This window comes from Nothoprocta perdicaria, unplaced genomic scaffold (genome assembly GCF_003342845.1).
Source record: "Nothoprocta perdicaria isolate Ctin4 unplaced genomic scaffold, notPer1 scaffold_6, whole genome shotgun sequence".
Lineage (NCBI taxonomy): Eukaryota > Metazoa > Chordata > Aves > Tinamiformes > Tinamidae > Nothoprocta > Nothoprocta perdicaria.
Genome location: NW_020455865.1, coordinates 1,860,227 through 1,887,971, shown reverse-complemented (window position 1 = coordinate 1,887,971; position 27,745 = coordinate 1,860,227). Strand labels below are relative to the sequence as shown.

At 38.2% G+C, this 27,745-nt stretch overlaps 1 protein-coding gene across 1 annotated transcript; it reads left to right on the top strand.

Annotated features, from left to right (window-relative positions):
* The first annotated feature begins 311 nt into the window (after positions 1–311).
* CNTRL (centriolin) lies at positions 312–26,998 on the top strand. The gene is made up of 43 exons (XM_026049539.1): positions 312–357; positions 1,538–1,793; positions 2,195–2,328; positions 2,448–2,578; positions 3,218–3,359; positions 3,649–3,835; positions 3,933–4,126; positions 5,677–5,796; positions 6,690–6,915; positions 7,331–7,440; positions 7,628–7,822; positions 9,976–10,129; positions 11,036–11,256; positions 11,932–12,108; positions 12,690–12,824; positions 13,255–13,400; positions 13,820–14,000; positions 14,535–14,714; positions 15,015–15,194; positions 15,515–15,631; positions 15,763–15,904; positions 16,300–16,439; positions 17,086–17,272; positions 17,495–17,808; positions 18,174–18,379; positions 18,620–18,812; positions 19,183–19,313; positions 19,457–19,597; positions 19,723–19,849; positions 20,234–20,398; positions 21,025–21,184; positions 21,879–21,994; positions 22,312–22,529; positions 22,754–22,911; positions 23,160–23,233; positions 23,317–23,505; positions 24,151–24,376; positions 24,610–24,815; positions 25,085–25,225; positions 25,300–25,572; positions 25,682–25,744; positions 26,359–26,562; positions 26,900–26,998. The coding sequence occupies exons 2-43, from the start codon at positions 1,571–1,573 to the stop codon at positions 26,996–26,998; spliced, it is 7,026 nt and encodes a 2,341-aa protein (XP_025905324.1). The 5' UTR covers positions 312–357; positions 1,538–1,570.
* Positions 26,999–27,745: the final 747 nt, after the last annotated feature.

Genomic DNA, 27,745 nt, shown 5'->3' with positions numbered 1-27,745 from the left:
AGTGGCCCGCGCAGAGCCCGTGAGGCGGTAACGGCTACGCGCAGAGGGCGCAGCTAAAGGCGGGAGAGTAGGGGGCGTGGCCACGAGAGGCCCCGCCCCATGGGTCCCTTGCCCTGCAGCCCCCGCCTTCCCCYAAGCGGCTTGCCAACAGCTAGACAAAATGGCGCCGCGTTCTTAAAGGAGCCGCAGCACGTGGGGCCTCGCGCGTGGGGAGGCGCCCGGCGCAGGGAGGGAAGGCGGGGGAGCCGGGGCACGGGGAGCCGGGGCGGTGACGGGAGGTCGCCGCGAGCCCGGTGCTCTCTGGCTGCGGCGGCGGCTCGGCGGAAGCGGCGGAACGGCGTTACCATGTCAACGCAGGTAATCAAAGCGGCGCTGAGCGGCTAGCGGCGTCTCCCGTCCGTGCCTGCGGCCGCGGCGCCGCCGCTCAGCGGAGCCCCCCGCGCGGGGCGGCGGGGGCGCCAGCCCCTCAGGTGCGGGAGGGGCGCGCGGGGCGGGGCGGCGGCCGTTAACGGGCGCGCGGGGCCAAATTACCTCAGTTTACCCCCTCCCCGCCTTCAGCATGAGATTTCGGGTGTGCTTTTGCCTGTAAATGCACCCTTTCTCCTCAGGAAATGGCATTAAAGTGCCCAGCTGCCCTCCTTAGCTCGCTAAGAAACGCCTGTGAGGGGTTTTGCTTTAGCTCATCACCTCCTTCCCCTCGCCTCCCCCTACAACCCTCATTTTCTGGCCTCTGAATGACACGAGTCATGTCTCTAAATATGGAGATAGACCAGGGCAGTGTTCTCATTTTCTCTCATTTTTTCTTTTTTAACRTGGTCATAATTCCACAGTAATGAAAAAAGGCTTTTAAGCTTTGTGCCATGTGAGCAGTTTGCCCTGTCTATCATGAAAAGGACAAATTAAAAGCAGATGCTTTTATCTTGAAGAATGGCTAAAAATATTCTTCTGCCTGGTCCAGAATTTAGTAAAAATCAGTCACCGGAAGATAGTAACTACAGGGGATTTCACATAGAGAATGAGGACACGAGTCTTTCTCTGCTTGCCCTCTGGGGAAATATATTATTCTTTCAGAGAGGTTTGTATTAAAATTCTGTGGAATTTCCTGGCCAGTTTTAGGTGTTTGTAAAAAGGGAGAGTTCATCTAAGCCATAAAGCACAGCACAAGTTACCAAGATGTAAAATAGTTACAAAAACTACAAAATATTTCAGCCAGTTCCTAATGTTTATCTATCCTACTATGATTTCATGCATGCTAAGTGAACATACTAGAGAACTGTTTTAAATGTGGGTTTTATTTTTTGRCAGTGGATCACTGCTAGAAATTTATTCTTTATGGAAAAAAATCATTTTTAAAATATMACGTTTATAGTGCTCAAAGTGGTGTATCATCTGAAATAAGAAACTGTGTCATTAAATATAACGGTACAGAGCCTTAAGAAACATGATTCTGTAGCACCTTTGTTGGCATGGAACCTGTTAAGAATTAGGGGTATATATAGACTTTGAAAATCTCAAATATTTATTTCTGTTCTTACAGTTACTCGTCGTACGATAGCATCTATCTTTTGCAATGAAGAGAGGCTTGGTACACACAGCGGTATGTGCGGAAAGGCAGATGCCAGCTTCTCGGACACCTAGTCCAATGTCTACTGTCAGTTCAAGTACCAGGTCACCATCACCTCTTAGCCAGCAGGCATCTCCATCTCCTCGCAAAGGCAGGGAGCAGAGACACCAACAACATCATGTTACAGCAAGAAATATAGAAGCTACTTTTGAGAATCAGTTTCATGAAGGTATCGTATAAATAGTTGCTGTTGCTAAAGTACATACAGAAAGCATACAAAGCCAATATTCTGCGAGCTCCRTAATTTAGAGATGGTTTTATCTCTTGGTACTCAAAATTCAGAAATGATAGTCATGATTCTACATACGATTCTGTGTAGAACAATGAAATCTTTACTTCTTATATTCTGCAGCAGGAGAGAAGATCAACTTGGGAAGACAAATGCTATACTTTTTCCAAAAGCCAAATACCTACTTATGTGTCAGTAATGAAAATGCTTTTGCAGCTTCTCTGGGCCTGTGCTGGGGAGCAATTTTCAATTTTTTCCCTGTACTCAGTSCAATGCAAAAAAGCAAAATAAAGCTCATTGATTCTATCACCACTGAAGGTATTTTCTCTGTTTAATTTCAGCTGAAAACGGAGCTAATCCAGGAGTTAGGTACATTACAGAATCCCTTATAAAAACTTTATCAAAACAGGAAAATTTGGCATATATAAGCTCACTGAATCTTTCTTTGGTGAAGGATGGGGACAAGAAATTTAAGGTAAGTAGTTATCTTAATCCAATTCTACAAGCAGTTTTATAGAACCAAAACTACCTTACTCATTAAAAAGCAGCACAGTTGTAATGATAAGTAATAGAGTTTTGTTTTGTTTTGTTTAGTACATAGAAAATTTGGAAAAATGCTCTAAATTAGAGTCACTGAATATCAGTAACAACCAAATAGAAAAGATTGAGAAGTTGGATAAACTGTTGAAGTTGCGTGAACTCAATTTGTCTTACAACAAAATCAGGTAAGAAAAAATTTGCTGAATTGTTTTCTCACTTTCCTTGTTTTGCAAGTTGGATATTATATCTGAGTAATGAAAAAATATGCTGAAGAAAAATGGTTCAAGCCATAACAAAATTCCGTGTTTCCTTTAATTTTTCTATTAGTCATGTAAGATCTTTTTATGCAAGACTGACTTCACAGTAGAAGCCACAACTTCAGTAAAGAAGTTTAACAATAGGAAGTGTGCAAGACACTAATTTTTTTTTTTTTTTTATATATGTTGCATTCACACAACTTCCTTTCTTAACAGGAAATGAAGAGGTCAGAGTAGTTTTTGCTTTTGCTAATGGTATATTTTGAGACTCCAGTTACATACAGTTTGTTTCTGTTTAAAAAATAATACAGCCAAAAGAGCCTAGTTTGTGGTGCCCCTTTAGAATAATCTTATCTTTTTTTTTTTTTTTTTTTTTTTTCCTATTTAACACTTAAATTACACCAGGGTTGCTTTATTTTAAATTGTGAGTCTGTTGTAATAAACTTTTTTTTTTTTTCCTATTTCATGGATGGTAAATAGTTGAAGAAGGATTTGCCCATAATACCTTAGATGCAATGTAACTTTGCTTTCCTTTATAATGAATTATGTTTCCCTTCTTGCTTTCAGTAAAATCGAAGGTATAGAACACATGCAGAATCTACAAAAGCTGAATCTTGCAGGGAATGAGATTGAGCACATTCCTTTGTGGGTAGGGAAGAAATTGAGATCCCTGCGCATTCTTAATTTGGAACAGAATAAAGTATCATCAGTAAGTGATTATAGATAAACACTTTTCTATCTTGTAATTTCCAACGTCAAACTTGAAGTTTGTTCTCTTTGCCTTGATATTTTTTTCCTAGAAGAAAGAGTTTGATTTCAGAAAGCCAGCCATAGTGCTATGTGTTTTGGTAGGTTTTTAGAAATACCAATTTAGCATAAATATTAAAATAGACATTTTGATATGAATCTAATTAATATACAACCAGAAATTCTATGATGGGGGTTTAGTTGTTCTTGGAAGATTTTCTAACTGTTGTACCAATTTGTCTTTGATTTAGCTCCATGATATTGCTAAATTGAAGCCTCTGCAAGATCTGACTTCTCTATCTCTTGCCGACAATCCAGTTGCAACTCTCCCTCACTACCGCTTGTACACCATATTCCACTTGCGAGCACTGGAGACCTTGGAGGGACAGCCAGTGACCAGTCATGACAGGCAAGAAGCTCTAGAGAGATTTAATATAGGTAATAGTAATATTCTAGAGCTATAATGAATGATAGCAAATTTAAGTTTAGATGGATAAGATTTCTATACGGATGTTTCTATTGCATTGTTTTTCAGAAGAAATAAAAAAATTAGAAAAAGAGTTGGAAAATACAGTAAAGGAGATGGAGAACCTTAAAGTAAAACAGTCCAAAGTGCTTGATCAGCTTCACCATCAAGATGAAGTGAATAAATCATTAAGAGAAAAGACTTTGCAACAGAAGCAAAGCTATGAAGATCTACAAAGGGACCTGGGCACCAAAAATGAATTGGTAAGATAATCACTTGCACTAAGGAATTAGTACTGACTGTTAACAAATATAATCCTACTATCAATAGGAGAGTTTAAATGAGTGGAGATTTTATGGTTAAATTTGAGAGATAAGTATTTTGGATGCCGTAAAACATAGAGGACACTTCAACTTTGTACAGAGAAATTATTCCTTCACCAATAGTTCTTCCATGTCCTTTCTGTGGAAGGAGTAAGTAGATTGAACAAGCAGTTATTACCATCTTTGTAATATGTAATTTATAGTAGAGTGTTTGTTTATAGGCTTTTTTTATTGTTTACAGTTTTGTCAGTTGGTGAAAGATTAAATATCTTGTAGCTGCTAAATTGCCAGTGTACTGAAGCTCCTGAATTGTTCAGACTTGTGAAGTGATGCTGCAGTGAAGGGTAAAATGAAATACGTGTATGCACACCTGGTGTGTGAATAGTTGTAGGCCAGTTAAAGCCATTGTATCATACTTGTTAGACTTGTCTTCTACAATTTTATCCTTAAAATTCTTTACAGCCACTATTCCTACAACTGTTTCTTCTGTCAATATGTTTACTAACTGGCAGCATATATCTAAAATTTAGTTTTCAGTATAGTGAGATTTAGCAGCATATGTTTTGCAACTTAACCTACTCTTGTCCTTTGGATGACAAACTCTGCTTGCTTCTTTCTTCCTATAGCTGGTGTCTTGGTTTGTCACAGTTCCCTTTCTACAGAGCCTTTATTCCTCATTAAAGGTAGTCCCCGTGTGCTCCTGGACTGCACAGTTATATTTATTTCTAGGATTTATTTGCATGTTTAATGGATTAAGAACTTTTATATAAGCTGTTGTATTAAGTCTCTCTCTGAATGCTATTTTCTCAAAGGCTTTTTGTTCTTAAACTCCATTCATTTTTGCATGGCATTACTTGTTTTGATTTTCTTTGTTTTGAGATTTCTTTAAGTCTTTCCTGTATCCTAGTCTATTCTCCTTTTTTTTCCCTCCATTAGTCCTCTGCATTCCACTGTCTATTGGAGTTCTGCTGCGTGTTCTCCCTCAGTTATTCAGCATGAAAAGGTGATTAAAAAAAAATCACATGATGGAGCTTTGTTTTAAAAACAAAAAAACCCCAACCAGCATAAGGCTAACCTGCAGTGAAATACATAGACTTCAGATACTTTTCACATGTCAAGATTATTTCTCTTATAAGGAGTTGGCTACCATTGCATGTTAGTAGCAGCAATTACATTGATAATAATGTAGTGTGGATTTTACGGATTTATTTTCAAACCTTGGATGCATCAAAACCTGTAGTTCTATAAGATAWATATTTAAAAGGTCTTTCATGTGATCTTTTGTGTTATTTTAGTTGTGGAGTTCTTGTCTGCTCTTGTTTGTTGTAATTTATCTCATAATGAAGTTGTGCTTTGTATTATTTTTGGCCCAAAATACAGAATCTTAGCCCTTTAATTTTGTTCTTCCTTATTTTCTAATGCATTGAAATGTATATGATAATGATGACTTCTGAATGAATGCAACTCACTTTTGTTTATTGTTTTATTAGCTAAAGCAGAAAACAATGGAGCTAACACGAGCTTGCCAGAAACAGTATGAATTGGAGCAGGAACTGGCGTTTTATAAGATTGATGCAAAATTTGAGCCATTAAGTTATTTTCCATCAGAGGTAATGATTTTAAACAGAAGTGAGAAAAGATTTATTTTTTCTTGCATTTAAATTTAGAATAACCATTAAATTAATTTTCCATAATTTGATAGACACTGCTTCAAAAAGAGTTAAGTATAAAATGTGAAATTCACTGTTGAAAATCACAAGATACATAACTCGAACATATTTTCTTACTGAAAGTTAAAATGAATAATCTGTTAAATGAGTGACATTTTGTGCTTGAATATTAGTATGCATGCCTACATATATATGAGCTTTAACTGGGCAGAGCCAGTGAATAAACTTTTCATTCTTACCAGGAATGAAGCAAATGTTTGTCCTTATTTCTGGCTTTTTTTTTTCCCTTCTTACCAACAGAGCTGACCTCTGTTGTACTTAGAATATTGAAATTTTCTTTTTAGAGATACTTGAATGAAGGGAGTCTGCATAACAGAAGTATGTAAAGATCAGTGATCATTAACTGTGAAGGTTTTCAAATTTAAATATATTTGAGTAAAGTTTCAGAGAAACAGTATAGTGGTATGATTATATAAGTCTAGAGAAGTGTTAAGTCTACAGTATTAAGAAAGACTCTTCCAGTTAAATACCTGTTTCCATTTAATAAATTGATCATACGCTAATTGCTAACGTGTCTGTCAGTATCAGTASACTGTTTACTTATTTTTATTTTCCTTGTAAAATCAAGAGTGTTAAAGGCCAGAAAAGTCAAGCATGGTCAAGTACTTTTTGTTTTTCTTTTTTATTTCTTTTTCTGATTTTAGGCTAATTTTTTTCTTTGTGTATGTTTGTTAAGAGAGTTAAATGCATCTTACAAGTTAAAAACATGCAGCCATGTTTTTAATACAGACAGATATAAATAACATAAAATAAATTTTCTCTGTACATTTCAGGATGTTGAACTTGATGATGTTCCTGGTGAAAGCCCATATATTGGTAAGGCCAGATACAAAAGAAATATGTTTATAAGAGAGAGTTATATTGGTAATAAAGCTCAGTACGTGAAGATTGGAAAAATGCAACTAGATGAAGATGACTTATATAGGAACCCCAAGCTAAAATTGCAGCTTCAAACTCTAGATGAACAACTGGAGGAAAAAGAGAAAAAGATTAATTCAGGTAAAATGTTGAATTTATCAACTAAAATATATGTACTGGTGTTTCTTTCACTGTTAAAACATGACAAGTCTGACGTGAATACTGATGGTGCTTAGAAGTTTCAACCTTTAACATATTGTGTTTAATGCATTTTGGGTCAGGATTGCTGTTATTTTAATATAAACATAGATTCACTGCAAAAGAATTAAATTTTATATTGAAAAAAGAATGCTAAGGAAGTCTCCCATTTATACCACTTGTTGGACCGAAACCTACCAAAAAGCTTGTTGGGCATGAATTGGAGACATGAGAGTATATTAGCTCTGATTGTCATCCTTTCAGAAAGTTGCATTTTAGTTAAAGCAGTGAAAGAAAAGTGTATTGGTGTTTCATGTAACATTAAAATAGATTTTGTTTTTTATTTGTTTGCCTGCAGCACAAGGAAGACTAGAAGAACTGCAAAGTGCAATAACAAATGCTGAGCAACAGGTTTTAAAAGTAACAGAAGAACTACGACAAGTGGAAGATGCTCTGACTCAGAAAAAAGTATGCAAAGATGAACATTTGTGTRTAGGGGGGAGGGTTGTGTGGGTATTTCTTTTCTTTGTGCATGACACATGAATTTACATGTGCACAATGGGCCCCTAAACGATCTTGGAAGTCTTGGATGTTTTTTAAGTGTTCCCAATCAGTTGTATATTTCCAATGTATCTRTATTTTACCCAACCTCCAGATATCAATGGCCAACAAGGAAGATCTTGAGCAGCAATTGTGTAACAAGATACAAATCTTGCATCAGCTGCAAAAGGAAGCTTTAGAACTGGAAAAAGAGATAGAGAAAGAGAAAAGAGAAATAGGAAAAAAGCAGAAAGAACTTGAAGACTTGCAGAACTTTCTTGCTTCTGTAAATTCTAAAGATCCAAGACATGTAAGTAAAATGAAATTGTAGTTTTCTGTAGCTTTTTTTTTTTATTTTTTTTTTATTTTTTTTTTTTAGTTCATATGTATATATATGCAGAGCCCTAGAAGAAAAGAATTTCTGTTTACTGAAAGAGTCAGGCATCTTTTGTAGGATCTGACATTAAATTTGTAAAGGTCAGTGTAGCTGTAACAGGCCTATAGTTAAAGTCCTGTTTTGTCAGAAACCTCTTGCATTTGCTCAAAAGTCTCTTTGTCAGAGATGGGCCTACAAGTCTACTTGGGTAGCACATGAAGCTGACGTGACCGAAGCGCTGGCAGCTTCTCACAGCTGTGAACTGCAGACAGCTGCAGGCAGCAACAGCTTCAGCTTTCAAAGACAGTTCAGCATCCCCAAACTAGAACCAATCTTCCAAAAGAAGCTCTGACACTGAAAAGACATGCAATATCTTCTTGGTGGGAACAGATGTCCTTTTGCTCGTGTCAGATTGTCCTGCAATTACTGATACATTCAACAAGTTTCCATAGAGGTCTTTTTTTCATGACAGGGCAAGGCTGGATGCTCCAGCTTGCTAGTCTTGCATTCATGGTGATTGTAGAAGTAAGAYTTGATTTCTAACTTATTTTATTTATTCAACCGCAGCAAATGGATTTATGTGTTTGTGTTTAAAAATCAGAGATTTTCAGCTCTGTCAGATTGTGTTTAAAAATCAGAGGAAAAAAAATAAAAGAGGGGATCATATTTATGGAGCAGCRGTTAAATAATAAAATAATAGAAGGAAGTGTGTGTTTTAGGCAGGATCCCCAGCAGCGGACGGGCCTGTTCTYGCTGTAGCCCGGCCCTGCGCTGCCTCCATGCTTTAAATCACAACACAGGAAGCGAGGCCGGGGCCAATCGCCTCCGGAGCCGCCACAGCCAGCGGGGCTGCGGGAGCCTCCCTGCTTCCCTGCGTCSCTCCCTGCCTCCTTCCCTGCCTCCCTCCTTCCCTGCGCTGGGATCCAGCTGCGGGCTAACGGGTGCACGGGGAAAGCTGCAGACCCAGCATGTTTTTCACTTTCTGCGCCGGAGAGATCGGTTCCAATGAGCGCTAGAGCAGGGTCAGCGCGCTCTGCGTGCAGTGCCCRAGGAAGGAAAGACAAAAGCGAAGCTGTAAGTGTGGGCTTTTTTTAAACAGTCCTCTTGTGAGATTCAGCAGCTGCAGCAAAATGACTCAGCAGCCGCGCACTGCTTGGATTGTGCTTCTTGAAGTTACATCTTTGAAAGACGGATGTTAGTTTGTCTTTAACAGGTGACAACTAAAATGCGTTCATACGGAACTTAAAGATAGCTTGCTGYGTTTCTAGTGTGTTAAAGCATAAAGCTACATATTTCTAGACACTGGTTACAGAAGCAACTTTATGAGTGACTTTTCTGATAACTTGTAATTTAAATTTTCTCGTATTAGCTTGATTTGTGCTTTTTTCTTGATTAGCTAATTTTATTTAGTTTTCATCAAAGCAAGTATAAAGTGTGTCTGTTGCCAAGTTGTTGGGTTTTTTTGGCAGCTGAGTTGTTTGTCAGTTATTTCTTACTGGCAAGAAACAGGTAGCCGTATGCTGTGTTGATAATCTAGTTTTGTATACAACTGAAACAAAYAGCTAAATTCATAGTAAACACACGAAATCTTGACCAGGTCTGTGAGCTGTGGACACAGTGTGCTTCTCAGAAATAGAAAAATAATTCTGCCTATCCTGTCTTTGATGTCTAGAGTATTATTTTTCCTGGATGATGAGCTGATAAGTCCTGAAGCATGGTCTGTGGTGAAGGCAATGCGGGATGACAGCGTGAAAGCCCCTGGGGGAAATTGTGCTCGTTCTTGACTAAAAGAGGAAATAATATAATAAAAAGTAAAGGTCAGGAAGAAAGGCAGTAGCTGTGAGGACCAATTTACGTGGGCAGTTATCTTCCCTGGCAAGAGAGAGACGTTTTTCATGCCGCCTGCTTATCTCACCGGGATTCTTTGTGGGGTGCTAATGGTGCAGGGAGAGCCAAGCACAGCAAGGTGTGCGCTGCACTTGTGCTGCTGTTAGACAGGCAGAGCAGGAGAACAGAGATAAATATTGAGCTGACCTCTTTTATTCCATATTGACTTCCCACTTTACCTTCCCAACTGTAATTTCCAGGCACACATGAAAGCTCAAAAAACAAGCAAGGAACAGCAGCTTGATATAACGAACAAACATTACAAACAGCTTGAGAGTCGCTTGGATGAAATGCTTTCTAGGATTGCTAAGGAAACAGAGGAAATCAAGGACTTGGAGCAACAACTCACTGATGGTAATTTTTTTGCCTTGGAGTATTTCTTGTATTTTGGATAACATAATGATTGAATTTGAAGATCCAGTTTTGTGTTGGATTTGGTTCTATGATGTGCAAAAGGTGTAGGAAGAAGTTGAAGATTGTTCCGAGATGACCTAAAAGGAAAAGGGTGTTTGTTTTTTTTTCTATTTGTTTGTTTATTTATTTATTTATTTCCTACTATGTTCAGCTCTCTATGAGTTGTTAAGGGAGGGTGATGTGTTAAAAACCACCACCCCAAGAAAACTGCTTTGATTAAATGACTGCTTTGTTGCTGTGGGGAATAAAAGAGTCAGGACATGAAGGCCCTTGATCAAATACGAGTTAAGTGGTTTTTGTTTGTTTAACATATCCTTCTGGTTCACAATTTTGTTATTACAACAGAGGAGAGGACTGTTCTTCTCTTTATTGTCTGAGTGAAGTATTGAAACTGCAGTGCTATTATGATGYTGTCTTTTTGTTTCTGCTTCAGGTGCATGTGCCTGTATCAGAGCTACTAATGAACAATTACACAGCTCGTACCCAAGCTCATGGTTAAGAGACTCACTCGTATAATTTTAGCCTGCAGAGAGGTGTTTTTTATGTGTGTCAGTTTGGTCCTCTTAAATTTTCAAAAATGACTTAAGAAATGTAGTTAATTGTCCTTATTTTGCATAAACTTTATGTATAAAAGTTTTCCCGTGGTCAGGTCAGTATGATGAGAGGCAAATGCTATGTTCTAGCCCTTAGAGTAGAAATGGTATTTTGGTTGCATGCTAGTTACTTTTTTTTTTTTCATTGCATCCTCCAGTAGAACATTTTAAAGAAGACTGAGAATGGCAATTTGTTTTGTCATGTAAATAGGTATAAATCATTGACTATTGAATTTACTTTGCATTTCTACAGGTCAAATAGCAACAAATGAAGCACTGAAAAGGGATTTAGAAGGTATTATTACTGGATTGCAGGAATACCTTGAAAGTGTGAAGGGTCAGGCAAAGCAGGCCAGTGATGAATGTAAGGAGCTGCAGAAGGATAAGGCATCTTTGCTACAAAGACTGGCAGAACTAGAGGAGGAAAGAAACAACCTGAAAACAGTTGCCATGGATGCAGAAAATATGAAAAAAGTAAGGCTAAATACTATATTTCTTCCCAACTTCAGACATATAAGCTTAAACTTGAGAATATAAGTAAATGATAGACCTGGGGGTGTCAGACCACTGTTTCTTGGAGAGAATTATTTTCTGATATAGTAACTTTTGTCAGATGCATTCATATGTATTAAGAACAACATTTAGCCTTTAAAAACAGAAGCATACAGTAAATGTGTGCATCATAGAAGGTGCCTTGGAAGTGCAGGCATTACCTTTCAGCACTGACTGAAAATGGATTTGCAGTCAGTGTCATAGTGAATCATATTAGTGACAACTAGTAACTAGTCCAGCCTGTGCATATGATTGCTTGTGTCTCTCCTATCATGCAGTTGTCTGAAGAGATGTCTTATACTGATTAGTTTTATTTATACCTTAAAGCAGAAACAAATGTCTACTACTCAAGGCTAGATCTTGCTAACTTCAGTTTAAATTTTCTAGAAAGTCTGTTAAAATAGCGTTTTTTTACCTGACTTAAGTGTATGTTTCTTTTTGGGTGGCTTTTGTGGCTGTATGGTTAGAGATTAGCAGTAGTGTCTCAATGTGACAGCTGGTAGGTCAAAATTGACTGTCAGTTCCTGAGTAATAGAGGGAGAGAGGCAATGCAGGCTCTMCTGGGTATATGTTTCTGAAAAGAATGTAAAATTTTAGGAGATAGCAATGCTTGAAGCTGCACTCCAGGAGCAACGAGAAATAAATGAATCGCTTAGAGATGCACAGGGGGACATCAGTGCCTACGAGGCTGAGCTGGAAGCCCAGTTAAGAGACAGAGAGAGTGAAGCCAATCAGCAAAAGGAAGAACTGGAAAGACTAAAACAGCTTAGCCAGGTAAGAACAGGACTGCTACRCTGTCAAAGGGTTAATCGAAGTGGTAGAAAAAAGCTTTTCCAGGCAATGTCTCYAACATTGACTTACAAATAGCTAATAGGTTGGATATGCATAAAATGGAAGATGGTATCAGTTCACTAGGRTTTATAACTTTAGATTCAAAATAAGGTATGGTTTACCTGAGGACTCTCAGCAGAGATTATTCACCCCATTTAAACAGAAATAATAATTGGCTTTTTTCTGGAAAGAGATAACTGCACCCATATTTGAAGAAGTGGTGTTTCAAGGGAAAATTGAAAATTCCTTGTAAAATAGAAATAAAAGTTTGTCAGTTCTGTCTGGGTAGGGTGTGTTTGTGCTAAGGACCCAGGTGAGAGTCTTGGCCATGCTGGTGTTTAAACAATACAGCTGTTAATGTTGTGTTAAGGTTCTGGAGGTTCAGGTTTGGCAGAGGATTTGGGAATGCTTTTTAAAGAGGAGTTATCTATTAATTTAAGAAATATCTCTCTTTTCTGGAGAATGATGGGGGTGAGATTTGGGACAAGAACTAGGTTTAATCTGAAGTCTTTTGGTGTATGTAGATGGAAAGATCAGCCCTGCAAGCTGAACTTGAAAAAGAAAGGCAAGCATTGGAGAATGCTCTGACCAAAGCACAAATAGCAGAAGAAAAAGAACAAGAAAATTATAAACTCCTTTCACAGTCCAAACAATTGCAGGTTGAGTATTTGTTGCCTTAATACTTGTCTGATATGTGGTACATTTCTCTGTTGCTCTTAGGAAAAAAAGATTTGTAAAACTGAGTTTTGATATTCTTTTGTATTTGACTCTTGAGTTTAATTTTCTAGTTTAGGGACCCTACACATTTGTCATGCTTGTTTATGTCAATGGGCTTTGCATATACAAAGACATTAATTAATTAAGAAAATGATAAAGTCAATTCTGATTGGCATTTATGTACTTCTTAGTATAGAGGAAAAGGCAAAGATGGTTTGGAGTGTTCATGTTTTGTAATTGTTACTGTTGTTTTTGTATATTTATACTAGAAAAATGTCATTGAACTCTCAAGGTGGCATTTTTGACACTGAAATCTGTGGAGTTTCTTTGTTTTCTTTGTTTCTTTTTTTAAWTTTTTTTTTCTGTCTTCAGAGAGACAATAATCTCCTGAAAGAACAGCTTAAAGATCTTCAAAATCAGCTAAACCATGCAGCTGATAACTTGCTCCATCCTGAGGAAGTCTTAGCACGCATAAATGAACTCAAACAAAAGCTTCAGATGGGAGCTGGAGAGATTAAGTGAGTAAAAACCTTAAAAACAGTATTGGATTTGTGCACGTGAATTCAGTAAGTACGTAAGAGCCGTGGTGTATATGTACTGCGTCCCACTGAATGCAGCTTGGGGCAGCTCAGACTTTGTGGTTAATTAAGAGCATCACCTGAGCTCACTAATTATACTAGTTATATTACTGAGGGAAATACACATTTCTCTTGGGTTTCCCTACCCTGGGCAGGGCTTTTACAAATAATGGGAATAAACAAAGGAAGAATGGAAAATACAGAGCCGGGGGAGAGACCTGTCTGTGCAGTGTAAACTGTTTGGTGTTGCACCTGTGCTCACTTATACTGTCTTAAATGCTTGCACTAACCTTTTGGGTTTTGTTATTTTGTCTTTTTGAGATTTTTCTATCTTAGAACCTGCATTGTTTTTCTTTCAGATGTCAAAATTCAGCTGATGTTTTAGGGAAAAGCCTTGCAAATTTGCAGAAGGAATTTAATAACATCCTTGCCAATGCACAGAGAGAAAGAGAGAAATCATGGGCTAGAGAGAGACAATTGCAGGAAGAAATGGCATCTCAACAAGATAAGCTGGAAGATGTACAGGAAAAATACAGACAGGCATGTAAAACAAAACATAACCCCAAATAACAAACATAACCCCCCTCCCCCCCCCCCAAAAAAAAAAAAAAAAACACCCAAAACTACAAAAGCAAGAGTAAGACAACTTCAGCTTAGGCAAAAATTGCAACTTGCAACATGAGGCTTGAGTTTTACATCATATGTAGTTTTGTTTCCTTCCGTTCTTGAGAAGTACAATTTCATTAAAAGAAAGCAAAATAAGTGTTCGTTTTGGGCTCCTGGAGTGGTGAATGTTGTAAATAGTTCTTAAAATTTCTGCCAGATTACTTGGTGAATTAGAAGTTTGACTCAATTGTATGTCTCACAGGCAATAGAGAGACCCAAAATATAGATAGAAGAATAAATATAATCAGAAATCTCAGAAAATCATGATGTGTATTGTTACTAAAATAACTTGGACACTTATACAATTGTTACAGTGGCAAGACAGTTGTTTATCCCTTCTCTTTTGGTAACAAGTATGCTGATTAATTTCACTTTCCAGGCTGTTCTTGTAATTTATTTCAATTACAGGTTAAATCTGAAAACAGGCAGAATGAGAACAAGGTCCATCAGCTGGAGGATGAAATTCAACATTTGCATGAAAAAATAAAAAGCTTGGAAGAAATTCAGGGCCTTGCTGATCAACAGCTCCAAGAGGCAGATGAGGAAAAAGAGACTATTCTTGCCCAGCTGGAAGACTTAGAGAAGAAGGTAGGAACGAGTAAGAATAAGATCATACACTGCATTTGATTGCTCAGGGAAATAATATTTTAAAGTTTTAAAAATTGTTTTACTTTCAAAGCCCCAGATCAAATACAAAAGGAAATCACAAGGTTAAATGTAATTTTCTGCCTCTGCCCAAAATTTTATTGGTCACCTTGATTTTGGATTTTTTAACGTTTTATGCACACAATACAAGACGAGATACAATGTTTGGAAAAAGTTACACCCAGAGTAAATCTCTTACATGGGTTTCCGGTAAAAAGCAATCTTTTTTTTTCCTGATTTCAGAAAAAGATAGATGATGCCAGAGCCGAAATGCAATTTGTCAGTCTAGACAAAGAACTGAAGAAATTGAAGAAAGCAATCATAACTTCAGATAAACTGGCAGCCACAGAGCTCTCCATTGCTAAAAATCAGCTAAAGGCTCTTCATGGTACTGTTCTCAGAATTAACCAGGAGCGAGCTGAGGTAAATCAACAGATTGATAATTAAATGTTTGTTTTAATTAAGCTGTGCTTTCTAATGACCATTATAATGAAATCAGTCTGGGTATGGTCGTATTTTTGGCATATACAAACATATACTCTCTAGAAATATTATAAAGCTAAAGGATGAAAAGTATTCATTGGAAATGGGACGGGTTTTTCTTACCAGTTTCTTAAATCCCAGGACAGGCTAGTGCTGATGCTTCTTATTAGCTTTGTGAAAAACAAAAAAAGACCTGAGACATTTACAAGCCTGCGAAGTATTCTTGTAACCTAAAGCCCAAATTAAAATTGCAATTATAGGAAACTGAGGAAGCTGAAGAGTTCTATATTCAGGCAGCTCAAGCAGCTCAAGATCTGGCCCGAGCAGAAGCAGAAATAGAATTGCTGCAGCAACTCCTAAAAGAAAAGGARGAACAAGTAAGTTGTTGGCTGGGTGCTTTTTCTGCTAATAATCACTTTTGCAATAATGGATAGGGCTTTTGGGAAGAAGTCCCAGCATAGTCTAATTTTCACTGATGTGCTTTGATTTGAACTTGCATTTTAAATAGTTTCAGCATGAAATGGGGAAAGCTGGTGACCAGGCTGAGTCAGGCTCTGAGAAGTTTGAAATTGATAAATTAAATGGAGCTATGAAGCAACAGAAAGCAGAAATTGACCGTTTAAGACAGTTGTTGGACAACATCAGGACAGGTAATGTGCTTTTTCTCTCTGTTTCTTGCAGTTAAGCACAGATATAGAAGAATTTGCCTTCTTCACTATACTTCTGTTTGTTCCCTAACCTTAAGAGCTCTGATTCCTACTAATCCTAGGAATTCTCTCCTAGAAATAAATTGTGTAGGATCCGTACAATCTCAGTTATAGGAGTTCCTCTTTGCTTAGCAATTTAGTACTTTTCACCTGTTTTCATCAGTTACCTGCAGTATAAACTCAGTGATTTTTCCTTTCAGTATTTCTCTTTTGGTTATAATTTAAGGTTAGGAGCATAGCAATGAGAAAAAACTTTAATTTGTTTCTCTAATTGAAGCRTTATTTATGATTTAATAATTTCCCATATATGCTTATAATATCATGTAATTAATTTACAGGTAACAAGGAGGAAATTAATGACTTGCAAGATGAAATTGCAGCACTCAGAAATGCCCTTTCTTACCAGAATGATTACATCACTAGTATAACAGACCCCTTCAAAAGAAGGGGATACTGGTATTACAGGCCATCATCACAGGTGAGAAAGCAGAATTCTATTATGTGAAAATGAATTTGATATGAGTAAGTACATTACAAGCTTGGTAGATTAGAAACAGAAGATGTTGGAGGAAATACTGAATACTGATGTTGGAGGAAATACTGAATACGAGTACAAGTATGTTTCTTGATAAAGCACACTCATTTTTCCCGGATAAAGCCTTTACTAAGTCTTGTAGTAATAGAAGACTAGTGTATATATACACAAGGTGGAAAAACTACACAAGGTGAAATATTGTAAGATAACTTAGGAAAAAGCACAGCAAGGAAAAGGTATAGCAAGGAGGACTGTGTTTTTTGTATTTGATAAATCTCTGGTTTTGATCCCCCTTTGCCCTAACACAGACAATAGTTCTTGCGCTTTTTCTTAAAAAGAAATGCTCTGTGACATAGGTCAAGCTTCATAGAAAGGTTATTTTGTATTGCTTGATGGCATGGGAGCTCTGCACACTCTTTTAAAATCAGCATAACACTTGGGAAGAAGGGAAGGCACAGTATAACTAAATTGTTCCTGAACAATAAGTGTTTGGAATGCCTACAGCATTATTTGTTCTAGACATTTATTTGTACTAACTGTTCTTCTAGAATACAGGGTCTCATATTAAAGTGCATTCGCTTTTCTTTAGGTCTCAACTCCTGCTTCTCATAGCACAAAAGATTCTGGAGTTGGCTTACCGTGTTCCAGCACATCCCCACCCAAAAGAGGACATGTTCAGGACAAGCAAGCCAGGAAGGAAGACTTGTCTAGTCCAAGAGGATGTTGGGTTTATTCACCAGTCAGAACTAGGCTGTACAAAGCAAATTCTGCTAAAGGTAAGTCAGATCATAGATTTGAGTAGAACCCTTAGGGAATTTCCTGGTATACTTGAATGAATCATAAATGTTTATTTATGACAAGCTCTTTTAGTGTAAGCAATATTTATTACATTTTTGTACACAGTTAAGRGAATGCTTTATTTTAAAATGTGTATTTAAATAATATGTTTTATTTTAAGAGTGAAAAAAGTGACTTTATTTTTTCTTTTTTGCCTAAAGGTAGAAGAGAGAAAGAAGACGGTGGAGGAAATGAGGATACTTATGTTCCAAAAGACTCTCCCTTTGTACCCCCACCTGGTACAGTTATTTACACAGTCCTTCCAGATGGTGCTCCTGCACCGCAGGGAACGGTGGTTTATGGTCCTCCTCCTTCTGCACCAGCAAATGGAGGTTCAGTTGCTCCTGGAACAGTCATCTATGGSCCACCTCCTGCGGGAGCCCAGGTGGTTTATGGCCCTCTGCCAGCYAGTTTCTCTGTCCCACTCATTCCTCTTGGAGTGCTTCACTGCAACGTGCCTGAGCATCATGAATTGGTAAGGTACAGGCCTGTAGGCTGCAGGTTTAGCCATATGCAATTGACATCTTAATGAGTGAGGAACACTTTTTAGTGTGTCCTTCCTCAAAAAAAAATCCTTACTTTCACAGATTCTATGTAAGGAGACAGAAAAACCTCCCAACAAAGTCAAAATTAGACTTATGCTTAATCTTAATTGAGTTAAAAAGTTTCTTCTAGCAAGATACTGGATCTCATAGTCTTTGCTAATGAGAATGCTCCGTTGTTAATGTTARTAGTCTGGTCTTTGCTACCTGAAGCTGCTTTTGTGTCTGAAATATGCTATTCTAGAGCACTGAGGCAGAAAACTGATCTAGATTTAACTGTCATATTTCCGGCATGTAGGAGAATGAAGTCTCAAGGCTAGAAGACATYGTGTATCATCTAAAGTCTCGGAAATACGGAGATAAATGGTCAGAGGAAGCTGATCACAAATGGAAAGAGGTGGAAAAATTACAGCAAAACATTGAAGATCTGGTGCATGAAAGAGAAGAGCTGGAACATGAGGTAGCAGAGCTACGGAGAGCAGCTCAGAAGCGTCACAAACGGAAGTAAGAATATTGTACTAGTTTGCATTTAAAATATCATGTAGACATCCTGCTATTTTTTCTAGTAACAGTCAGTTTTGATACAGTACAGTTAATGTTTGCATTTCTATATTATAGCCAACAGCACAGACTGTAACTTTAAGAGACTCTTAGGTTTCTAGCACTCTGTGTTTTAATTCTGTTTTTTTTTTGTTTTGCTTTTTGTTTTGTGCTCCCCCTGCTCATCGTCTTCCGACCTACTAGAGACTTTATCAAGGGGTGCACTGACAACCTAATAGCAGAATTACAGTTAGAAAAATCTCTTAAACATCATGAAGATATTGCAAATGAAATTGAATGTATAGAGAGGACACTTCTGAAGCGACGGTCAGAGCTTAGAGAAGCAGACAGGCTRCTTGCAGAAGCTGAAATAGAACTTGAGAGCACACGGGGAAAGGTAAGGAAGGGTTACCTAACCATTTGTTACGTCAGTACACAACTCCATTTTCTTTTTTTTTTTTTTTTTCCCCTCGTCTTCATTTTAAATACCCTTTCTTGAAATTAAGAACTTGGATGACCTGTGCTGGAAGGAAATGCCTCAATCCTTGCCAAGAGAAGGAACCTTTTCAGTCTCAGGGAAGGAGAGAAGAAAATATTCCAAGTCATTAGTATGCAGAGCAGGGCTCAGCTGGAATATTGACGCAGCTGTTGAATTCAAGCAGGGAGGAGGTCATCTTTGAACAGCTAACCCTCAGGTTATAGATGTGAGGAGAGTAAGAGAATTGGTGGGAATCTGTTGTTTCAATAATCTTCAATTTTTGCTTTAGACCAAAGATACTATTCAAAGGTACAATCATGCCAAGCAGCATTTGTCCCGTACTGAAACTGAGGCCGAGGAGCTAGAGCGAAGGGCTCAGGAAATGGCCATTAAACTTGTGAAAGCAGATCAGCAGCTAAGGTACGTGGTTCTGGGGCTCCTGGGGGGTTGTGTGCAGGGGCGTTGAGGAGAAGAGCAGCATTCTTCTGGATRCTGAGATACTGCTTTCTGTGAGGAAGAGCTGCAAAAAAAGTTAATCTGAAAAGTCATAAATGCTTCTTTAGGCTATTGCAGGCAGATACAAGGAATTTAGAGCAGCGTAAGATTGAACAAGAAGGTATCTTGAAGGAAATCAACCAAGTGGTGTCCGCAAGAGATTCTGAGTTCCAGTCATTAAACAGGAAGATAGAAATGCTGACTGAAAGGTGAGTATTTATTTTTCATTTACTGTAAGGAATTATTGGACAAGGATATCTTTGCTTATATAATATTAAGTTCTACCTAATGTATTTTTGTGTCTTCTGAAGCATGTTTTTCTCCTTACTCTTAGCCTTCAGAAGCTTCAAGCAAATATTCAAGTTGCAGAAGGTAATGAAGAACATCACCTCCAAATCCTTAGGGAAGCAGAAAACATTCTTCAAGGCAAGAAAACTGAACTGGAAAGACTGAAAGATCAGGTAAAACATATTTGATGAACTCAGGACTGTTGGTCATGATCTTGGCCCTGCTAGCCTTTCTGCATAATAAATGTATTTCAGAGTTTGCAGTTGATGAAAACTTGCTGCATTTCAGAGTAAAAAAAACTTAATGCTTTGAGGTAGAGGGCTGCAGTCAGAACTTAGTGTGTTGGTCTGGGCGTATTATACAGTCCTAGCAAATGAAGTTCATTGCTCTGGTGGACGTATGACACTATCCAAATATATATCAATATTTTATATATATAATATCAGTATCTCTTTGTCAGTGTGTTGCAGGGGAGGTTTTGGTTTYCTGAGTGTGTTTTTTTCCACCTGTGTAACTACAGAAACAGAATTCTGATGCTCATTATGTTAAAATTGYAGATTAATGCTCAGCAACAAGAGCTGCTGCTTCTGGAGCAACAGCTGAGTCAAAGAAAAGAGGAGCTGAATGTCCTTCAGGATTGTATTTCTCAAAAGAAAGGTGACCTTAAAGAAGCTCTTCGAGATGGGGAGAATGAAGCAAATGAAAAACGACRCCAACTAAAAGTAATGAATTTTCAGTTCATTATACACTGGTTGAGAAAAGCAAAAGAATGGAAGAGAACACAGAAATTTGTATAAAAASTAGTATAAATTTGTATAAAATCAGTTTTGTTTTCTGCCACCTCTCTAAAATCTACTGAAGAAAGGAGAACAAGCCAGTCTAAAGTCTTTGGTGTGCCTTGGAGCTCGACCAGGTGCAGAAATAAGAAATAGAATTCTCCAGTTTCAGTGATCCTTGTAGCACTCCGAGCATTTGAGAACTAAGTTCTATTAAGTAGAGGTCTCTGATGAGGGCAGTTATGACTTATGTTGCTGAGGCAAGCAGCTCTTAAAGTTTGATCAGTTTACATAAGACGCAACAGAAAGGTCTTTCTCTSCTCCATTCTCAATTTACTTAAGGGATGTCATCAGTCAGGCTTGTAGATTAAAAATCCTTACGAGCTTACTCCTTTAGGTTGTCAACATAAAAGGCTTTAAGTGTTACATCGTTTTGTTTATTTACACAATTAATGTAACTATAAAACCTTAAATTAATCAGAATAAATTCYTAGAACTTAGGTTTAAGCAAAAACTGTATTTACCAGACTGAAAATAATGGCATTTGTTGTAACCTTGGCATATTTACACAGGAAATAAGATCTCTTCTGGAAGAGCTGAATATTGAGAGGAAAGACCTGGACATCCAGATTAGTGAGAAAAGAACACAGCTTTTGTTCATAAAGAAGGATATTGCAAAAGAAGAGGAAAATCTTCAAGGAATACTYGGGCAAATTAGCAAGCATAAGATGGGTATGTTGTGGCTTTATTTGTATATGATTTTGTGCAGATCAGAAGAAATGCACTCTAAACTCTGTCTTTGCAGCCTACCTTTCCTCACTCCTTTTTTTAAATATTGTGATTGACTGCAGAGAAAGCGTGATCCATGCAGTTCTCAGAGCTTGTACAGTACTGGCAGGTTCTTCTCACTTGTGCTGAGGCAGCGTTCCGTGCTGCTGGTGACTCTGGTTTTTCAGCCTACAGAGCCTTCGGCCTACAAGTCAGCATCAGGAATGAGCTCATCGGCTAGGTGCACACGTGGGGGTTAAAAGTCATCAGCCAGTTGTGCCACATTCACAGGAGAATTAACTGGGTGCAAGGGGAAACACAGGGATCTCCTTCCAATATTTATATCCTGTTGGAAAATATTACCTTCTGCAGCTTGCAACTTGCTTTGTCTGGAAGTACTTAATTCCATGTTTTGGGACAGAATATGTGTCTGCCTAGGAAACGGGAAGGGCTGGAGACATAGGAACCTGCAGTTTGCTAGTGGAACATTAGATACAACACCTGGTGTGTCTGACACACAGCAGTTGAAAACATGAATTTTTCCAGGGATAATTTCTGTATTTATTTTTCCCCTTGGGCTTATTTATTTATTTATTTGCCACTAGAAAGCATTTCACGTGCTTATAATAATAACTGTGGGTTTCTTTCTTCTTATTAGAACTGAAACATGTTCTGGAAATGCTGCAGCTGGAAAATAATGAACTTGAAGGTTTGAAACTACAACATGACCAAAAAGTCAATGAATTAGAAAAGATTCAGGTTGCAGTTCTAGAAGTAAGTATGTCTTTTATAGTTAGTATAGTATCGGATAGGGAAAAAACAACAGGTTAACTAGTGATGCAACAAGAAATGGAATCCTCAGCTTCAGGCCTCCTGCTTTTATCTGCTGCCTGAACTTTTTTCATAAATGCATTGCTATTTCTGGCACTTTTTACTGCATTATAACAGGACATAACTGGTTACATGCAAGCTAGATAGTACCTTTTATCACCTTTGTGAATGAAATGCATACTGTTGCATTTAACGATGTTAATAATTTGTTCTGCTTCTTGACCATGTAAATATGCTGTTCACACTGTCTCCTTCTATAGGAAAAACTAGCACTGGAGAATATTCAGAGATTATTTCAGTGTCAGCAAGGAGAAGTAGATTGGCAGAAACAACGACTTGAGAAAGACCGTCAAGAAAACGAACACCTGGTTTCTCAAATGCACACTTTGCAAAATAACATTGAATCTTTGAATAAAGAAAAGCAAAAACTTGAAGAAGGCTGTCGGAGTTTGGAGAACAAGCTGTCACAAACCAGAAGGTGTGTGTTTGGGGACAGGCAAAGCAGCATTTGTAATATTGTGACTGCAATAAGAGGTATTTGGAGAAGCRAAATGTGAAGTTTGGAATGGAACAACTGTCTTGTTCTCATGACTGCAAGATGTCATCTGCTTGAACTCCCAAAATTCCTGTAATGTAGCTGTTYTTAAAGCACCTTCATCAAATATTTTCAATAAAATAAGAATATATGTTCCCATTTTACAGAGATCTGACTGTTACCAAAGATAGCAGCAGAACTGCATTGTCCAATATAGAGAAGATGGAAACGGATGTAAAAAATCTGCAGCAGGAGATAGATTTCCTAAACAAGCACAAAAAATCACTGAATGAAGACATCACTATAATACAGAAGCATCTTCAAGGTAAACATAACTTTTAGTGTCTTCGAAAGATATAATACATTTCAGAACAAACTGTATTAAAGGCCACAGGGAATACAACTATTCTTTGTGAAGCTAAATAATCTAATATGCTCAAATGCCTAAAGACAAGCAATATTTAGCAAGTCAAGTTGAAACTTTTTCTACTGTTTGTTTATGAAAAGCAAGAATTATATTCACCTAGTTATTTCACCTATGGCTGATTTTTCACTAAATAAATATTTTTGTAGAAAAGAAGGAAGAATTGGAAACCTTGAAAGGAGAGCTACATGACTCCAGACAGCAGCTTCAACTGGTTGAACAGGTTAGTTTTGGTGAACTGTTAGGGGTGAGAATTGTTGTTTTTACCAGCTGGTTTTGTCACTCAATATATATTTTCTATTGCAGGATTTGAAAAATAATACAAGGCATCAGGATGAATTGCTTAGAGAGCAAGCAACGCTGAAAGAAGAAATCCTGGAATGTTTGAAGAAACATAAGGATTGCCAAGAGAGGCAGAAAAAGAGGGAGAACCAATTGCAGCAGCTTCAGAAAGAGATTCAAGAGAAAGAGACAGAACGCGCCAGGCAGGAAGCGGTAATGACTCTGTGCGGAGTTTCTCACTTTTTCCTTACCTCTGAAAATGCAATATAGGCAAGAAGTTTGAGGTTTGTGTACAATAATATACTACTACTTTAAGAAACATAAAGTCTCATCTTTTAGAGAAATGCAATAGAAGAAAAGCTTTGACATTCAGGAAAGTTTAAATGAAAATTAGCATGTTGCAACAAAGAACTGTTTGGGAGTTTTTGTTTGGTTGGTTTGCTTCTTGGCAGGGCCATCTTCTCCTGAAATGGTAACAAAATGCTGTAAAAATAAGCAGTGAGCCTTGGTGTGCTGTTTGGCCTTCACCCAGCATGGCCGGGCAGCGCGGTGCTGTGGGGCCTGCGTGGCTGATGCGGGGAGGAAACGGGGCGGCTTGCAGGCTGGCAGCTGCCGGCGGCTGCGTAAAGTCCTCTTTGCTTTTGATTTCTCCCAGAAAATGAATGAACTGTGCACTACCTGGAATGGTAAAAAAAAAAAAAAAAAAAAAAAAAAAAAAAGTTTATTTTTCTTTTTAGATTTCTCCTGCTTTAATTTCCCTCTAATGTCTATTGCTGATAGTATTTGTTCTCATCGAGCTGGTACTGGATAAAGCTTGAAATGGCTTTTTCTTTTTTGTTGTTTTTTGCGGGGGGGTAGATTCTTCATCGCCTCAAGCAAGATTCAGAGTATGAAGGAAAAAAAATGGCAGAATGTACTATTAAACTGCAAGATCAGAAACTACTAGTAGAAAAGGAGCTAACAGAGCAAGAAAAGAAATTGGAAGAGGCAATAGCAAAAGTAAGACTGGCAGAAGAAAAGATTAAGAAGCTGGAAAAGGAGGAGTCACGGTGTGCAACAGTTGAAGAAACAGTCAGAAAAAGCAGTAAGATATATTACACAGATATTATTAACTATGTATGGGCCTTCATTGTTTAAAATGATTTACTCAAATAACTAAAATTYTATAGTGAACTGATTGTTCCTTTCCACTGTGTGTCCAATGCTTCTTAAAAATGCTCAGCAGAAGACAAATAGCTAATGTACATTGAAAATGCCAAAAAAAATGGCAAGATGCTTATATTTCTGCTTATATGCGTATTTTTAAATCAATTGCAGAACATCACCTCTCAGAAAAAGAACAACAATTACAACAGAAAAATAAAGAAATTGCATCTCTCCAAAAAGAACTGGAATTTTCGAAGTCTGAGCTAAAACATCTCCAAGATCAGCTAAAATCCGAGAGGAGGAAGGCGCAAAGACAAATCTTGAGTCTGAAAGAAGCAATCAAAGTGCAGAGGACCCAGCTGGAAAAAGAACTGTTTGTAAGTCCTGTCTCTTGTTTACTTGTTTATACACCACTTCATTGCCAGGGGAGCAAAAGTAATGAGTTAATTCCAAGACAGMATTTAAAGCAAGCAAACACTGGTATTTCTAACATGTATTGCACAATACCTGCCTAGTTACTCCTATTTAATACTGTTGTGTGTTTTAACTTGAAGAAATTGTGTTCTCTGTGGATTCTCTGGATTGCTCTGAACTGCTCTGAAGCAGACGCGCACAGTAAAAGGCAATCTCTCTGCAATTCTCCTAGGAGAAAAACCATGAAAACAACTGTCTGCAGAGTGACATAGCAGCTGTTGAACAAGTAGCACTCAATAACCACGAACGAGCAAAGCGCCTCTTTAAGGAACTTGGCCAGGTCCAACAGGACTATAGGACCCTGCAAACACAGGTATACCTGAAAAGCCAAATTCCAGGCATTTATAGTCTGRTACCAAAGTGATAAGACTGTATTTTACTGTGCAGGTTAAAACTCGGGAAGACCTGAAAAACAGACAAAGGGAAATAAAGGATGCAGCAAAGATGCTTAAATTGGAAATTAAAGATGAAATTAGTACAGGGCTTAAATCTTTAAGCCCATCCCCAGAACTTTTGGAAAATCTGGAAGCAGCCTTTGAAATAAGGGAAAGCCTGCATGGTGAATCAGAAAACTTGGAGGAGACTGCTCCATTTGTAGCTACTGACAGACGACTGCTCTCGCTGGAAGAAAAGCTGGATTTCTCTAAAGTCKTCTTAATGGTAAAATGTTTTTTAAAAGCAGGTGTTACTGGTGCTAGAGCTGGACATGCCAGTATTGGTACCCTTTGCAGTGCTGCTCAATTGCTGAATGTGCTTTTGTATCCAAAAGGATGAACAGTGGCGTGGAGAAGCTCTCCGAGAAAAACTGCGGCATCACGAAGATCGGCTGAAGGTGGCACATCTCTCTTCCCACTCGTGCCAATGTGTCCACTAGGTCCCTTCCAAACACAACTTGAACAACACAGGGCTGTGCCAGAGTGTTCTGCAGCTCTTGAGTATCCCCTTTGTGCATAATTGGAGCAGAGTATCTTAGYGCTCTTTCCTGTTGGGTGGCAATAGTAAAAGAAACTGTAGAAACCAGCTGTTATCTAGAGAACGGTTCACATTAAAGGGTATTTCACCACGAGTCCCTCACTTATGTTACAGTATGTTAGCAACATGACAATGCAGCAGTACCCCTGATCTTTACAAGTAAAAATAGCTAAGTTTAGTTGAAGCCATTTGGCTCAGTTAGAGCAGAGCACAGCTGCTGCTCTTTCTTCAACCAATAACGTTAAAGGCTTTAGAATTGCAGCTTTATTTCTGACTTCAGAAGAGGTAAATTATTTAAAGAATTAATTTGCAAAACCAATTTGCAAAACCATTACCAGATTCTTGAGGTTTACAAGAGCATCTAACACTAAATCCCTTAAGGCCTGACTTTTAAAGTCATCAGACTTTTTTTAAAAGAATAYCATCTTGAAAATAACACTGGCTGGATATAAAGAGGACCAATGCTTTATTTAGGCTCAGCTCCGGCAGTGCATGTCCAAGCAAGTAGAAGTTTTAATCAGAGGGAAACGGCAAACGGAAGGCACCCTTCACAGCTTGAAGCGGCAAGTCGATGCACTGGATGACCTCGTCAGCAGCACTCCTTCGGATTCGCTGTTCCTAGCCCAGGGCTCATCGAGTCTCTGTCTTCATGATACTCTGAATTTAACAAAAACACAGGTAAATACCCTAATGTGTAAATAAACTCTGTTCTTGAGTGTTTCAAAAGTGTTTCACTCATCTACTCCAATCTTTTTAGAGGCAACTCTTGCAGCAGGAGGACAGGCCTTACCAGGAGGGAAGCTATGCTGTATGCATTTATTTACCAGAGTGTTAGCTAACTTGTTTCTGAAAAGAGTAATTTTTTTTTTTAACGGTTAGTTTTAAACTTCCTTTTACTCCTTAGCTAAATCAAAAAACAAGAGTAATACAACAATAACAACAACAAATAAAAACACCTGACTGGGCTCCTTGAAGACATTATGCTACTGCTCTGACTTCTTACGGCTTTTTCTAGGCTGCTCTGACGGGACTTAGTGACTCTCGTAGCAGGCGAGTGGGCATTTCAGTGGCATCTCAAACACCGCAGACTTACGCACAAGAAATTTCTCAGTAGAGCGCAAAGGTAAGAGACACTCTCAGGTGTCTGTTAGCCTTTATCCTAGTTTGAACTCTGTACTGGTATAAACATGTCTTTAACTGTGAGGCTTATGGATTATACATGGTATCAGCCTAGGGACAGGAGCAGATAGAACCACCTTGCCCTTGTCTAAACTTTGTTTCCTTTGTGTCCTGCCTTTTCAAGTTATTCTGGTCTTAGATGTATATTAATTTTAATCTGAATTTTAATGTTATGCYACTGCTATGCAAAGGCTTTCCAATACCCTTCTGGTTTTAATAAACAGGCAGAGTAGCAACCAACTATAAGTTACAGCTAGTTAGTAAGAAGCAGGCAGAATTTTAGGCTAATAGCTCTTATTTATTTTAGCAAGGGCTGCTCTGCGCTAGAGTTCAGAGGAGAGCTTTACACTCCATCCCTCGTGGTCTCTGGGCCCCCAGCAGGCTGTCCGAGCGCAGACGGCATGCAGCATTTCTGTGCATTCCCAAGTGCTGCTGTTGGGATATAAAAGCTGGTGTCATGCAGTAACCAGACCAACTCCTACTCCACTGAACATCTCACATGGTGCTGAACATTARTTCTGTGGTGAATGTTAATTCTGTTTCTTTTTTAGACGGGAGGCAGAGCTGCAGGTGCAGTCACATTTCTACCATCTTTGAAGACTTCTACCTCACTTTCTTGCCAACAGTAACCAGCAGCTGGTGGCTACAGGTTCTAGTCAGTACTGTGAAATTTCTATATGAT